Consider the following 15,759-nt stretch of genomic DNA (forward strand, 5'->3'; position numbering starts at 1 on the left):
GAGTTCGCGGAGCGCAAGGCTCGTCGTATGCCCTTCAAATAATGCACGCAGTAGGCTATTGATGTTTTATTATGAACCATGTACAGTATGTCACCTAATGTTTTTTTGTTTCTGAGTTACATGTTCGTTTGAAGGACTTAATGCACAAAATAACATAGTTGCACCCCGTAGTGTTGAAATTGGTAAACACAGTGCATTCAGTGAGGTTTGCACCGCCCTCCTTTTATTTCTGACTCTTCCTGTCACCACTCTGAGCGCTCATTCGTATGCCCTTCAAATAATGCGCGCAGTATAGGCTATTGATGTTTTATTATGAGCCATGTACAGTATCCTAATGTTTTTTTGTTTCTGAGTTACATGTTCGTTTGAAGGACTTGATGTACTAAATAACATAGTTGCACCCGGTAGTGTTGAAATTGGTAAACACCGCAGTTGCGGACATTTTGTAGCCTAAAATGATGTTGTGATAAGCTTTAATAAAGGGCCCGGTCATTTGCCCCGCCCCCGGCCCGGCTCTGACTTGTTCCGCCACTGTCACTGATGTCACTGTTTGCGCTGCTTAACGACATCACGTGACGTCCACCCACTTTCGCTAACTCCACCCAATGTGTCCACCCACTTCCAGCCAGCACGGTTCAGCGCGGTTGTAGTCGAAATGCAACTCCAACAGCCCCGCTCAGCTCGACTCAGCTCGACTCGGCACGGCACGGCTCAGCCGCGTTTGTAGTGGAAAAGCGGCATAATGTTCTGAATTGTACTCCATGACAGCTTTTTTTAGCACTCTGCACCAATACCTCACGAGGCTGCATGTCACAGCAAGTGTCTGTGTTGATCTTGCCGGAGTGCCCATTCAGAATCTTTTCAGTCGCTAGTGAAAGTCGCTCAGGTGGAAATACGTGTTTCAGACAAAATGTTACTTCCCGGTTAGCGGGATTCTCGCAATGCGGTGTGTGCATGATCAGAAGTGGAACGAAGTCTCGCTACCACAAGATAACACGCAATTTCATAAGACTCTTTACTGGCTGTTTGTGCTTTCTGTGGCGTACAGTACGTTTGTAAATGAATGTTATGCGCTCTTTTATCATCGTGGGAATTGATTATAGCTCAAAATAAATATTGAAGTTTTTTAAAGAATCCGTATAACTTTATTTGTACGCCCGTATACTACGTTTATTGAATCAAATCCGTATAAAATACGGACATTCCGTATAGGTTGACATGTATGACCTCATCTGTCTGGCTTTGGACTGTGGGACGAAACGGGCGCACCCGGAGGCACAAGGAGGACAAAAAAAAAACAACTCCATACAGAAAGGGTCTGCAAGGTTTGAACCCAATACTTTTACTGTGTGCTAACTACTGCACCACCACACCACCTTAAGTTTTTAACCAGAAGGGGGTATTTCATTCCAATCGAGCTGTTTACATGAAGAAACTTCATTCCGTTCGAGCTCGAATCTGATTATTCGGGTCCACGTAAATGTAGCTACTGTGAGGATCAGCACACTGTGGTTTAGAAACTGCTGCTCACTGTATTCAGCCAGGCAGCATGCAAATCCCAGCCAGGCAGCATGCCAATCCCAGCCATGCTGGTTTATCTTGTGAACTAAGGCTGATGTCTGCGTCTTACTGACCTCCCCATCCCACTGCTGATCCCAACTTATTCATTCATCAACTGGCACAGGACAGTGCAAAGTCCAGACAATCATCCTCCTAAACATACATCTCACAGTTATGACTGTGGCAACACTAATGGATAAATTATCTAAAATTAGAGTAATGGAATTTAAGTTAATTAAAAAAAAAACTAAAATTAAACACAAAAGTTACAAATCTGCATGCACAACTTCAATTGTATGTTTTGTTAAAGTTTATTTAACATTTATGGAAATAGTTTAAAAAAATAGACAAATGGACAACACGACCCATGAGATAAAAATAAAGATGTATAAAATATTTTACAAAACACACTGGATATACTTTGTTTTGCAGCAAATCACATGGTATCAACTTTATCTATATGCAAATGACTTAATAGAAACAGATCTTCTCTTTCAAGCACAATCACATGACATAAGGCATCTATGTGGATTCCAGTAGCATCAGTATCAGCATCAGACTTGGCTTCCTTTTTACAATTTGACAAAGTGCTTATAAGTGGAGCCACTTATAAGCACTTTGTCAAATTGTAAAAAGGAAGCCAAGTTTGATTCCTATTAGCATGAGCATTCACATGGCTACTCTGCTGTGTGTTAGGAACAAAAAAAACAAGTGCAAGCAACGAATATAAGCCATACATGCAGTCAAGCAGACAGCTCGACACGTTGGCAGGGCAGGACTTCAATAGTGCACTAGTTCAGAGGTTTAAAAAAGGATCAGTTTGTGAAAGGAGAAAAAAAAAAAAAAGTAAAAATACATGACAGTTGACTTAATGCTCCTAAACTGTAAACAATGTGACTTTTGTGGGCCAATATATCCATTAACACTGTACTAAATGTTAATATTGACAGTGATTGACAGACCCAAAGAAGCAGCAGCATCTAGTGAAACAATCTCAAACTCCACATTAAAAAAATGCACAAGAAACCCTGAGAAGATGTAAACAAAATGTTCCAATATAAAAAGTACTGATTGAAAACAGCTCATTTTATAAAATTCCACCATTGTGCAATACCATAATCTCAGACAGTAACAGTAACCCCTACAGTACTTCCTTTACAGTAATCAACGCAACCCAACCTATAATAAGCAGTTGGATCATGTGTTCAGCATCACAGATTTTTACATAACTTTGTCAGCAGTGAAAGGTTTCACTTCCTCTTTCTATTTAAAAAAAAAAAAATGCACCCGAGTCCTGAAGTACATGCAAGCTCAACAGCTAAATTTAGGTAAGGACAAGCAATATGAACCTTGCATCCAAGCTCATCCCTTTGATATTCATCTTTAATAGGAGCAGCGTTTCACATGCCAAAAGGCAACATACTAAACAAAAAGTTGACTCCTCTGGTTCATCCAGGGAAGGTGGAGATGCTTGGTTTGGGGGCAGGCATGTGATAAGTCAGGCTGGAGAGCAGCTCTGAATGTGAAGGGGAGATTGCTGGAAGGTTAGGGGAGAAGAAATGGGGAGAGGAGCATGACCTCATACAGACACACATCCTACCATGTTGATGTCATTTTTTGCAGCAGGCAACCTGATCTCTGTGGGACCAGCGTAGGCGACATCCTCCAACGGCACAAAGCCTCTTCTATCTATCAAACTGGGACAATGAAAGAAAGAGTGGGACATGTTTCAATTGTGACACAAAGGTGTGGCTAGTAAAGCTATAAAGGTTGTTCCATTCACTGTGAAATTTCTGATAGAAATCACCGATTCGGACACCCTACTAGTTTCACGTGTTCACATGCGGATGATCTTGAGCCTTCACTTGTTTATAAGGGATATTCTTCCCTGTCATTTCTACATGCTCCTCTAGCACTATTCACAAGGGGAGCACCAACTGTCATGCTGGAACAGGTTTGGGCCTCTTAATTCCAGTGAAGGGGAATTGTAATGCTACAAAAACATGATTCCAAATTTGCAGAAACCATTTTAGGAAGAACCACATATCAGTGTAATGGTCAGGTGTCCACAACCCCACCCCATTTATGGGGCTTTTCCACTACCAACGCGGCTGAGTTGAGCTGAGTGGGGCTGTTGGAGTTGCATTTCAACTACAACCGCGCTGAACTGTGCTGGCTGGAAGTGGGTGGACACATTGGGTGGAGTTAACAAAAGTGGGTGGACGTCACGTGATGTCGTTAGGTGGCGCAAACAGTGACATCAGTGACCTTTTAAGCGGTAGTCTCATGACCCAGATAGTAAACAATAAACATGGAGGACATGGAGTCGTTAGTGTTGCTGGTCTTGGTGCTGTGGCTTGTTGTCACCAACAACGCCAACAGATACTGGCAAGAGCGTATAGATGAGGCGAGGCGCATAAACCTTCTTCCGGGTTTACGGTGTTTACAGATCCCAGCGTGCTCGCGGGGCGTGTGGGGGCATATGAGGACACTCCTCTTCACCAATCAGTGCACAGGGGAGTGTCTCCTCATGCCCCTAGCCCCACTCGGCTCGGTTGGGCTCACTTCAGCCCAACTCCAAAACTGTGCGAGTTTTGGGTGCTGAGTAAGGCTGAAGTGAGCTCAGTCGTGCTGCTCTGAGGTAGTCGAAACGCAAGCCGTGTTGGGCTGAAGTGAGCTGAAAAAGGGTAGTGGAAAAGGCCCAATAGTGTAACTTCTCACCCAGTCAAGTCAAAGTTGCAACTGCTGGTTTGCTTTAGGGCAGGGGTTCTCAACCTTTTCGACTTTAAGGCCCACCTATTCATACTTATAACAAAGTTGAGGCCCATTTAAAAAAAGTTCCCCAATTATTTTGGCTCATATATTCTATTAGAACCTAATAACCTATTGCAAAGTGTATTAACGGAATGCAACATCACTCCCTGTTACAGATGGGAGCCTAGGAATTAAATAAATGCAATAAAAACTTTTTTTTTTAAATTGTAGGTATTGTCTTTAAAACTATATGGATGTGCCAGAAGCAAATATAAAACCATGCATGCAGGGCATTCTTCGTCAAAAGGGATTAATGATCCAAAAGTGGAGTCTGGTCTATTAACACAAGAACTTATTGCCATGTTTGTGTAAAGCAAACAAACAAGTTATTAAAACCAAGTAGTACACAAAGAAGTGGATATAGAAACCACTCAACAGGATAGATCCTTACACACTAACAAAGGATTCTTCCTATGAAAGAAAAATTTACCAGTTAAATTTAACATTAATAGAATAAATTTTGATCCCACTGTAGCTGTAATTAAATACAGTAGTTATGCATACTATTAATGTGAAGATAATTAACAGAACAGATTTTAAGGTTTTTTTTTTAAAGATTGTGTTTATTTTTAGTCTTTTGTATTTGTAATTATTTGTATCTGTACATGCATGACTCCACCAGCTCTGCTGATCAACTTACCATGTTTAAATAAAAGTTATTCATTAGGAGTTCAAAAATGATCTATCCGTTGAGTTCCCCGACATCTCAAACTACCTGGTGCTGCAGACATCGTTCTACATGGACAAACAGATGAAAACCTGGAAGAGCATGGAGGAGTGCAACTTTTTATATGTGGCTAGGTTAAAGATCTGGGGATCAGGATACCACAAGATAAATCCAGTATTGTTTTTGCCCGGGTAAGGAGGAATTTCTGGGCTTTTTGTCCACATTTTTGCAATGGTTGCTAGGACGCTATAAGTTTATCATCAGGTATAAACAACCCACAGCTATTCGATTCTCAATCCTCCCTGCTCTTCCAGCAGACACCACAGATCCATATAATTTACCCACAAATGTATTTATTTATTCTGCCTACTGCACACACACGCTTTCTTTCTCTGTGCGTGCACATGCACAGATTAAATGTAGAGGAGGAATTTGACAAAAATAAAAAGGCTTGTTGTTCTTAATTTACCCACAAATGTATTTATTCCACTTGGGGGGGGAGCAAAAAGTGTACAGCAAAGACATCCTGAACTATTTAGTATTCGGTTTCAAACCTGAAAAAGTTTGTGGCCCACTAGATGATGCTTTGTGGCCCACTAATGGGCTACGGCCCAGTGGTTGAGAAACACTGCTTTAGGGCAAAACATATGACCAGGATAGTGCTAATCTCTTCAAATGCACATCCAAAGTATTAAAACTAGCATCATTCACTCGTGTTGCAATATGAAAATGGTATTACCTCATCAAAACTTTGTGCAATTCTAATTTCATACTGTGTCCTATTCAGTTCATCAAGCTCACTCACCTGGGAGACATAGGCCCACAGAGCACGGAGCAGCAGTTTTTAAAAATGTTGTTATAACTGTAAGGATTTCCGGTTTCCTCGTCCCCACTCTTCCCTGACCAGGAACCTTTAATCTGGAAAAGGAGGGGAAGGACCATTTAATCATAACCATTTTAGGACCTCACATCTACTAAAATTATGCTCAATTACAGAATACGACATTTCAGGTACACAGCTTTTGCCCATTAGATTAATGTACAACACTCACATCCTCGTTTGTGGTGAGATTAGCAGCAACCAGGTACGTATGGAAACCCGAGAGGCCTAAAATAGACCAAACTGAAAAGAAGCAAACCACTAGCTCTACAGCAGTGGAAAGGAGTAAAGGAGAAATCCAAAAAGACTTGAAGTCACAGAGAGATTGCATCAAGTTTATATACATGCCCTTTTTACACAGTTATTAGTAGGGTAAAAATAGAAGCCATTAATCACACCAAAGGGCAGTCATAATACAGGATAATAAATTATTTATGACAGATGGCTTCAGACAGGAGACTACGGCAAAATAGAGGTAAAAGCCAAAAGGATATCTGGCAGGACTCTTCTGGAGTGCAAAAACCAACCCGTTTCCTCCTTGTGACCCTGTAAAAGCAGGTTAATTAATAAGCCTTAAAGAGACCACACTACCTTGTAACAATTTTCTCAAGTGCAGTACAAGACTAGCAATATAGAGATTATAAATTAACAAGAAAAGTAATCCTGGTTTCGCCACAATATTAACTGCACAGCATTTTTCACACAACTGCATGGGATTGGAGACTTTTCTATCTAGGAAATCCTTGATGGAATGGTAGGTATTGAACAGGAGAGAGTTGGTCTTCTGTATTTATTCTACTGAGAACAAATAGTTGAGATCGACTCAAATCTAACACATCCATGCATCACTTCAACTACTGGTTCTCTCAAACAACCGAATTTCAACAAATGTCTATTGCCGCTTTTCCACTACCAACGCGGCTGAGTTGGGCTGAGCCGTGCCGTGCTGAGTTGGGCTGAGTCGAGCTGAGCGGGGCTGTTGGAGTTGCATTTCGACTACAACCGCGCTGAACCGTGCTGGCTGGAAGTGGGTGGACACATTGGGTGGACGTCACGTGATGTCGTTAGGCGGCGCAAACAGTGACATCAGTGATCTTTTAAGTGGTAGTCTCACGACCCGGATAGTAAACAATAAACATGGAGGACATGGAGTCGTTAGTGTTGCTGGTCTTGGTGCTGTGGCTTGTTGTCACCGACAACGCCAACAGATACTGGCAAGAGCGTATAGATGGGCATAAGACTTCAGAAATTCTTGTAATTCGTAATTCTTCTTCTTCCGGGTTTACGGTGTTTACAGATCCCAGCGTGCTCGCGGGGCGTGTGTGGGCATGTGAGGACACTCCTCCTCACCAATCAGTGCACAGGGGAGTGTCTGCTCACGCCCCCAGCCCCACTCAGCTCGGTTTGGCTCGCTTCAGCCCCACTCCAAAACCGTGCGAGTTTTGGGTGCTAAGCAGGGCTGAAGCGAGCGGAGTCGTGCTGCTCTAAGGTAGTCGAAACGCGAGCCGTGTTGGGCTGAAGTGAGCTGAAGCGAGCTGAAAAAGGGTAGTGGAAAAGGGCCATATGTTACAAGACAGACTCCTACGGGAATATGGGTGTAATGATGGGACCAGTTCAATGAGGAGAGCCGGTGCACTTAAAAGCTAGATGGCCTTTCAATTTCAGAAAATCGGTGAAATTTAGTTCCCTCTGAAATTTGGCAGGGGTGATAGCGTTCCGGCGCCGCGCCGGATTTCCGGCGTACCGTGGCTGGGGAAAAAAAAAAAAAAAAAAAAATCTAGTTCGCCCATTGTCCTGTGTCATTCTGAGATGCGCAGATAGACAGTAAAGGGAATTCGCATGATATGGAACTAGTGGGAAAAAAGTGCCGTCACGGCACGAATTAGACTCTAATTCGCATGATATGGAACTAGTGGGAAAAAAGTGCCGTCACGGCACGAATTAGACTCTAATTCGTGCCGTGACGGCACTTTTTTCCCACTAGTTCCATATCATGCGAATTCCCTTTACTGTCTATCTGCGCATCTCAGAATGACACAGGACAATGGGCGAACTAGATTTTTTTTTTTCCCCCCAGCCACGGTACGCCAGAAATCCGGCGCGGCGCCGGAACGCTATCACCCCTGAATTTGGTCATCATTTTATATATTTCTACAACATCTCAAAAAAAAACCCCCACACATCTCAAACGGGCTATTCTGTGGCTGGGAAGTTATTTAATTTGAGGGGATTAAAGCAAATAACGTGCATGAAATCGCTTGCTTCACGCAATCAAAAACAGACAGAGGAAGTCTGGTGTGCCCCTGCACAGGTTTACCTTGTTTTGGATTTTATGGCAGCTGGCATCCAGTGTTGCATTACCGCCATCTACAGGTTTACCTTGACCGCGCACTGACAGTTACATCATTCTGTCGCTAAACAAACAGCTGATCACACCAAGGTGCTTGCTGACCGCCGATATTTATTAGTTTGGTCCTGTGTTTCCTTTCCTTCGCAACATAACGTCTTTTCTTCTCGCTTTCCATTACTGTAGTCAGTCTTTTTAGAAAGCACAAAGCACAACTTTATTCATCACACACTTATGAAATTCCTCTCTGCATTTAACCCATCTGAAGCAGTGAAAACACACACACACACACACACACACACAGCAGTGGACAGCCATGCTAACAGCGCCTGGGGAGCAGTTGGGAGTTAGGTGCCTTGCTCAAGGGCACCTCAGCCCAAGGCCGTCCCATATTAACCTAACATGCAAGTCTTTGGACTGTGGGGGAAACTGGAGCACCCGTAGGAAACCCATGCAGACACAGGGAGAACATCCAAACTCCACACAGAACCTTCTTGCTGTGAGGTGACCATGCTAACCACTTACACCACCATGCGGCCCATGTTTCATTCGCACACAAGTCCTCCGTTGTTCTCTCCTGTTTCAAATTTGTACCCCATGATGCCTTGTGCGAATGGGGAAAGCCCACCACGTGATGCATGATGTAGTATTTTTAACTGGGTCATGGTGAAGCAGGGAAAAATACAGTCCCATAGCGTTCACCCAGCATTTCGCATTAGAAAGGATGTAGCTAGCAACAGTAAGCACAGCAGTACACTATTGGTGATGTAGTATAACTCAATATATAGCCACCAACAATTAGCAGTAACTCAAGGTTGCTATGCCATTCCTTAACCATCTTTCTTTGATAAGCACATTAGCATTTTGCAAAGAAATGGACCTAGGTTGCTGCAGTAGCAGTCCTTATTCTCACAGAATAATCTGGTTAATCATAATATCCCTCATCCCCTCACTATTTCAGCAAAAATGTCTTTGCAATCTGGAATAAAGCAAGGTAGCAGTGTTATTCATGTAATCATGAAAAAGGCGTCTGGATGTTCAGAAGTGGGATTCAGTTTGAGTAGAAGCTGTGAAGCCTACAATAGCATACATACTCAGAGCCAGGTGTGTGGTCACACAGCCGAAGATGAAGGCGGTGAGAAAGGACAGCGAGACGATGAACATGTAGAAGAAACGGTAATTGCGCTTTCCCACGCAATTTCCTACCCAGGGGCAATGGTGGTCAAACCGCTCTGAAGAAAAGGAAACCACATGGGTTTGATCATTTTAAAAAATTAAAGATGGCACTCCTGTGACCTAATGTTCACAGTGGGTATTAAAACTGGACACACAAATGATAACTAACTACAGTCGTGGCCAAAAGTTTTGAGATGGACACAAATTTTGGTTTTCACAAAGTTTGCTGCTTCAGTGTTTTTAGATATTTTTGTCAGATGTTTCTATGGTAGACTGAGGTACAATTATAAGCATTTCATAAGTTTCAAAGGCTTTTATTGACAAATATATCAAGTTTATGCAAAGAGTTAATATTTATAGTGTGACCCTTCTTTTTCAAGACTCCTGCAATTTGCCCTGGCATGCTGGATATCAGCTTCTGGGCCAAATCCTGACTGATGGCAACCCATTCTTGCATAATCAGCACTTGGAGTTTATCACAATTTTTGGGTTTTTGTTTGTCCACCCACTTTGAGGATTGACCAGGTTCTCGCTGGGATTAAGATCTGGGGCATTTCCTGGCCATGGAGCCAAAATTTCAATGTTTTGTTCCCTGAGCCACTTAGTCATCACTTTTGCCTTGTGACATGGTGCTCCATCATGCTGGAAAAAGCATTGTTTGTCACAAAATTGCTCCTGGATCGTTGGGAGAAGTTGCTCTTGGAAGATGTTTTGATACCATTCTAGATTCATGGCAGTGTTCTTAGGCAAAATTGTGAGTGAGCCCACTCCCTTGGAGGAGAGGCAACCCCACACCTGAATAGTTTCAGTATGCTTTACTGTTGGCATGACACAGGACTCGTGGTAGCGCTCACCTTTTCTTCTTCGGACAATCATTTTTCCAGATGTCCCAAACAGTCTGAAAGGGGCTTCATCAGAGAAAATAACTTTACCCCAGTCCTCTGCAGTCTGCAAAAAGTTATTTTCTCTGATGAAGCCCCCTTCAGGCTGTTTGTCAATCCTCAAAAAGTGGGTGGACAAACAAAAACCCAAAAGTTGTGATAAATTCCAAGCACTGATTATACAAGAATGGGTTACAATCAGTCAGGATTTGGCCCAGAAGCTGATATCCAGCATGCCAGGGCCAATAGAGATCTTGCAGTCATGTGACCGGAAAGTACACAACCGCCATCTTGTCGGTCAAAAACACCGCTGAATACTGCTGCACTCGTGTACAGAATGGATCAATTTCAACCAACTGACTACACGGCTCATTTTTCTAATGAACAGATAACTAGATACATGTCTAAAATAAACGATCTACAGATTAGTGACCCTTATGGCTTTCCAGACGGAGTTTTCACGACCGGATTTTGAACTGCCAGCGGAATACCTGGACGTGTATAATTACCTCATTAACTTTCCCTCGCTGTTCAGTGGTGAAGCACTGCATGCTTATAAATCTCTGGACAATTATCTTTACAGGGCGGCACGGTGGTGTAGTGGTTAGCGCTGTCACCTCACAGCAAGAAGGTCCTGGGTTCGAGCCCCGGGGCCGGCGAGGGCCTTTCTGTGTGGAGTTTGCATGTTCTCCCCGTGTCCGCGTGGGTTTCCTCCGGGTGCTCCGGTTTCCCCCACAGTCCAAAGACATGCAGGTTAGGTTAACTGGTGACTCTAAATTGACCGTAGGTGTGAATGTGAGTGTGAATGGTTGTCTGTGTCTATGTGTCAGCCCTGTGATGACCTGGCGACTTGTCCAGGGTGTACCCCGCCTTTCGCCCGTGGTCAGCTGGGATGGGCTCCAGCTTGCCTGCGACCCTGTGGAAGGATAAAGCGGCTACAGATAATGAGATGAGATGAGTTATCTTTACAGAAATTCAGGATTTGTCAGCAGTGACTCAGATGTGGCATCTTGTAAACAAGAATCCTCATTGGATGGGTAAGTCACTTAAGTATTGAGTATAGCACTGACCAGCCGATTATAGAATAGAATAAGGTAATTCCAGCTGTAATTCCAAATCGTCCGTGTTGTTTACCATGGATCTGGCGTTGGAGAGGTAGCGGCTTAGCAGTGGAGGTTTGAGTAGCTGTTTTCTGAGCTTAGTCAACAGGCCGGCTCTGCAGCCTCGCTTTTGCTTCCGCTCCCGGCGCCGCCTCCTTCGCTTTGCTTCCGATAACAATCCACGGAGACCCCGCTGGTCTCGCCATCTCATCCGGAATGTTGTGCATGCGATGGAAATCGCTACAAACCTTCATTTTCTGCTGGAAACCAATGTCCAGCAAGCCCATACGGTTGTAGTGGATATTGAAGTCCGGTACAGACGAACAACACGCAAAAATACACACACAAAACGTGCACAGGTAGGGAGAGCTTGTAGCCGCAGCTGTTGTAGTAGAATTGTATATAGTAGGGTTTTCCAGAAGAAAAGGTAGAAGTAAAAGCAGAAGTAGAACCAGACGTAGAAGTAGAAGGCGGAATATGGCGTTTGACCGACAAGATGGCGTCTGTCACAATCTGGATCGGCTGTGACATCACATGCAAGTGCTCCATTGCAGGAGTCTTGAAAAAGAAGGATCAACACTGTAAATATTGACTCTTTGCATAAACTTCATGTGTCAATAAAAGCCTTTGAAACTTATGAAATGCTTATAATTGTACTTCAGTATACCATAGAAACATTTGACAAAAGGATCTAAAAACGCTGAAGCAGCAAACTTTGTGAAAACCAAAATTTGTGTCAGTCTCAAAACTTTTGCCCACGACTGTAGATTAGATTAGATAAAACTTTGATCCCTTTGGGAGGGTTCCCTCAGGGAAATTAAGATTCCAGCAGCATCATTACAGATAAACAGAAAAAAAATAGAGAAAATTTCTAGATAAATTAATGGGGGTGGGGGGGGGGGGAGATATTGCACATTGTCCGGTATTGCTTATTGTTAGGCTAGGCTACAGCTACTGTCGTCTGAATTAACCTGAGTAAGGAACCATCACTGACAACCGGATCAAACTCAAAGTTGAATAAAGTGTAGGCCCAATGAAATTTGTAAAACTTCAAGTAAGACAGACAAAACGTCTTCTCCAGTGGATTTGTTCACAAAGTAGTCAGGTCAAATTTAATGGTGCATTTGTAAGTTTAGTCCCTCCCATCCCCAAATTATAGTCTAACAATTAGGTGTGTTTTACATTTGAATGATTACTGCCCATATTCACAAAACTCCACCCACAGGATCTACCAGGGCTCATAAATTGTTCATAAAATGATGTACAGCAGGTGCATCCAAACACAAAAGTATTCCAGAAAGGAACACAATTTTCTAAACTTTTGGTTTTTCAGAGACTTGATGCACTTTTGTTAAAGCTACAGTTTAATGCATTGTTTTTGTTTTTTTAAATCCATCATGTTCTCTGTCTCTTCCATTGTTATTTCTCCAAGAAAGAAAAATATATATTTTTTCCCCATCGATTGCATCTTTCAAGTCAGTGTCATGTATCCTTTTAAAGATGATACAGGTTTGGCTTGTTAAGTTTCTAAATAAATAAAACAATAAAATGAAAGAGCCTGACACTAGGCTACATCCACACGACAACGAGATTTAAAAAAAAAAAAAAAAAGATTTTTAATATATATCGCGTCCACATGGGCAACGGATCAGTAAAATATCAGGTACATATGGCAACGCAACGCTTGCTGAAAACGATGCAATACACATGCCACACCTCTAGGTGCGCTGTAAGACGGTCCCATCGAAGACACCACAACAATAGAAGTAAGGACGCATGCGCATAAACTATTATGCGCGAGACTTCATATTAGCCACAAAGTCAGAAAAATCTGTTCGTAAAATTACATTATAATGACCAAATAAAATGAAAAGTATTTTTCCAGTCTCACCTGTGAAAGGTAATCCCATGTGATCTCGTTTGGACGGCAAACCTCTCGGTACAGTTAAACGCAGCACATGAATGAGGCATCTTTATTCTCCGCTTTGACCCATCCAATATGGCGGCAAGGATGACGTATGATTCTACGCGGAAGACGGCATCTTTAATGGTCCGGAATAAATTGAATGCTACACGTTGATGGATTAATTTGTTCTTCTACGCCCTTTTTGAGGAATGTATTGTAGGACTTAAACCAACATCTGAAGAGGTGAGATCGCTCCTTTTTTCCCCTATTTTTGCTGGCGGGATTGACTCTGCCCTAAGGGCTACTCTCTCTCTCTCTCTCTCTCTCTTTTTGCACCATTACACATATTCACAGTGAAAATATTTTGTAAGCATGTTTGATGAACCAAGTTATAGGATTTGTTGACAACTCGCATCGAGTTCGTTACACTTCTACCCGGCGTGAAGCACATGTGGTTGTGACGTCATTGTAAACAAATCCATTCTACTCATCCAGACGACTTCGCAACGGCGCCGTTGCCAGATCTTTCCACTCTAGAACCCGTTCTCAAAAGATTTCGTTTTGGGGCACCCAAAACGCCGGTGCCGTGTGGACGCCAGGCCGAAACGATAAACAATTTTATCAGATTCACCTGAATCCGTTGCCGTGTGGACAGGGCCTTATAAGAGTTATGCAAGTTATCAGTCTAGCCTATTTGTCACCTGGTGTTTTCCCCCAAGCGTGTTTTTAATACTGTAGTCAAATCCATATTTGCAGACTGAGTGCAGTCACAGGGAAGTGTTTATACTTGCTGGTTATCACTCCGTAGCCATGTTAAATACCAGAACTAAACAAAGATATAGCTTAGAAGGTCACGTTAAATGTTTGACACTTGTTTTCTACTGGCCCATAATTCTTTTTTCACAAATTAGCCAAGCCAGTACACTTGATTGAAATTATCAAAGATCACAGAGACGTGCATATATACAGCCCAGGTCAGAAGTTTACATACACTCATTGCAGACATGAATGTCTTGGCAATGTTGGGTTTTCAATGATTTCTTTGAATTGTTCTTTTCCTGAGGTAAAATGATTGTACAACATATCTTTAAATTAAAAAAGTATTTGGTAAACAAGTTTTAATTTATTTCGGGTTTATTGAAACCAACACAGGGTTAGAATTACATATCCACTTAGATTCTTAATTTACTGGTGCTGAAAGTTCCAAAATGTCTTAACTTGCTAAGGGCTCTTAACCCTCTGGGGTCGAGAACTTTGCCGATGAAGCTTGGGAGGATTAGAATGAGTAGGTCGTGTATTTAGATTAATATCTTCATGAGTTTTTAAATCATACAAGCACGATCAACATATTGACAAACTTTATGCTTTACACTTTCCTGTGTGCCCACTGCCTTTTCAGCAGTTCATCGGATCTTGAGGACTGAGACACTGATGAGCAGTGCCATTTTGAACTTCAATTCAATCCAGCCGAAGATCAACTCGACTAAGTGTAACTATTTCTTCTATTTCTTATTAGCATGCTTGATTGACAGGTTGATACGCGTGCGGTGTAGTACATATTTTTTGCATACTTCTTGAGTAAATAAAACATGCACCAATCACTTGTTTGCTCTCTTTTTGTTTTTTACTGAATATGCCACAATTCCTTTTTTTTACCTCCAATTTTACCTCACTTATCTGTAAAAATAATACTATTCTTTTGCATTTCTGATTAGATGGTAACTTCACTTCATGGTACCTGTACTTTGCACAATGATAATAAAAGTTGAAATCATATCTAATCTTTTATCTACTCTAATCTAAACAGGCTGCCAAGAATGCTGCAAAAGGGCACAAGTACAAAAGGGACTGCTGTTGGGATCAGTAAATTCTACAAGTAGATTAGAGTAATTTTTTACATGGCGATGGTGAAACTGGATCATATCCGGGATTGCTGGTGGAAGAACTGCATTTTCTCAGTTCCATTCCCAGCAACAATGTCGTCCAGGGACCGATACAAAACCATTTCCTGTAATGTTCACATGAGTGGTCCAGATGAGGACTGAGACAATGACAACAAGCGGGGAACACCAGAACACAACTGCTTAAAACTTCATGGACATTATTCAGAATGCCAGCAAAACCTTTTATCATCCTCACAAAAACCTTGCAGTGGATGAAAGAATGGTGGCAACCAAGGCCAACACAGGAATGACACAGTACATGAAGGCAAAGCCAATGAAGTGGGGCTTCAAGTTGTTTGTGCTTGCTGACTCAAGCAACAGGTACACTGTTGACTTTGCTGTGTACACAGGGTAAAACAACTTTCACACTGGCCAAAGATTTTCATGAGACTGTAATGTCACTCATGACTTGTTTCTATCTGGGTTCAGGATATCATGTATGCATGCACAAGTTTTATACAAGCCCAAAGCTCTTCAGATACTTG

General features: G+C 42.3%; 1 protein-coding gene across 1 annotated transcript in view; it reads right to left on the minus strand.

The window, feature by feature from the left end:
* Positions 1-1,917: 1,917 nt before the first annotated feature.
* The window catches only part of zdhhc18b (zinc finger DHHC-type palmitoyltransferase 18b), a 30,541-nt gene continuing 16,699 nt past the window's right edge, over positions 1,918-15,759 (minus strand). The window contains exons 4-8 of the mRNA XM_060904809.1: positions 9,363-9,500; positions 6,416-6,467; positions 6,094-6,196; positions 5,847-5,959; positions 1,918-3,257 (exon numbers count right to left, since the gene is read on the minus strand). Coding sequence (XP_060760792.1) covers positions 3,140-3,257; positions 5,847-5,959; positions 6,094-6,196; positions 6,416-6,467; positions 9,363-9,500 — 524 coding nt within the window. The 3' untranslated portion in view covers positions 1,918-3,139. The remainder of the gene's footprint in view (positions 3,258-5,846; positions 5,960-6,093; positions 6,197-6,415; positions 6,468-9,362; positions 9,501-15,759) is intronic.

Source organism: Neoarius graeffei, chromosome 22 (assembly GCF_027579695.1).
Source record: "Neoarius graeffei isolate fNeoGra1 chromosome 22, fNeoGra1.pri, whole genome shotgun sequence".
In the NCBI taxonomy this organism is placed as follows: domain Eukaryota; kingdom Metazoa; phylum Chordata; class Actinopteri; order Siluriformes; family Ariidae; genus Neoarius; species Neoarius graeffei.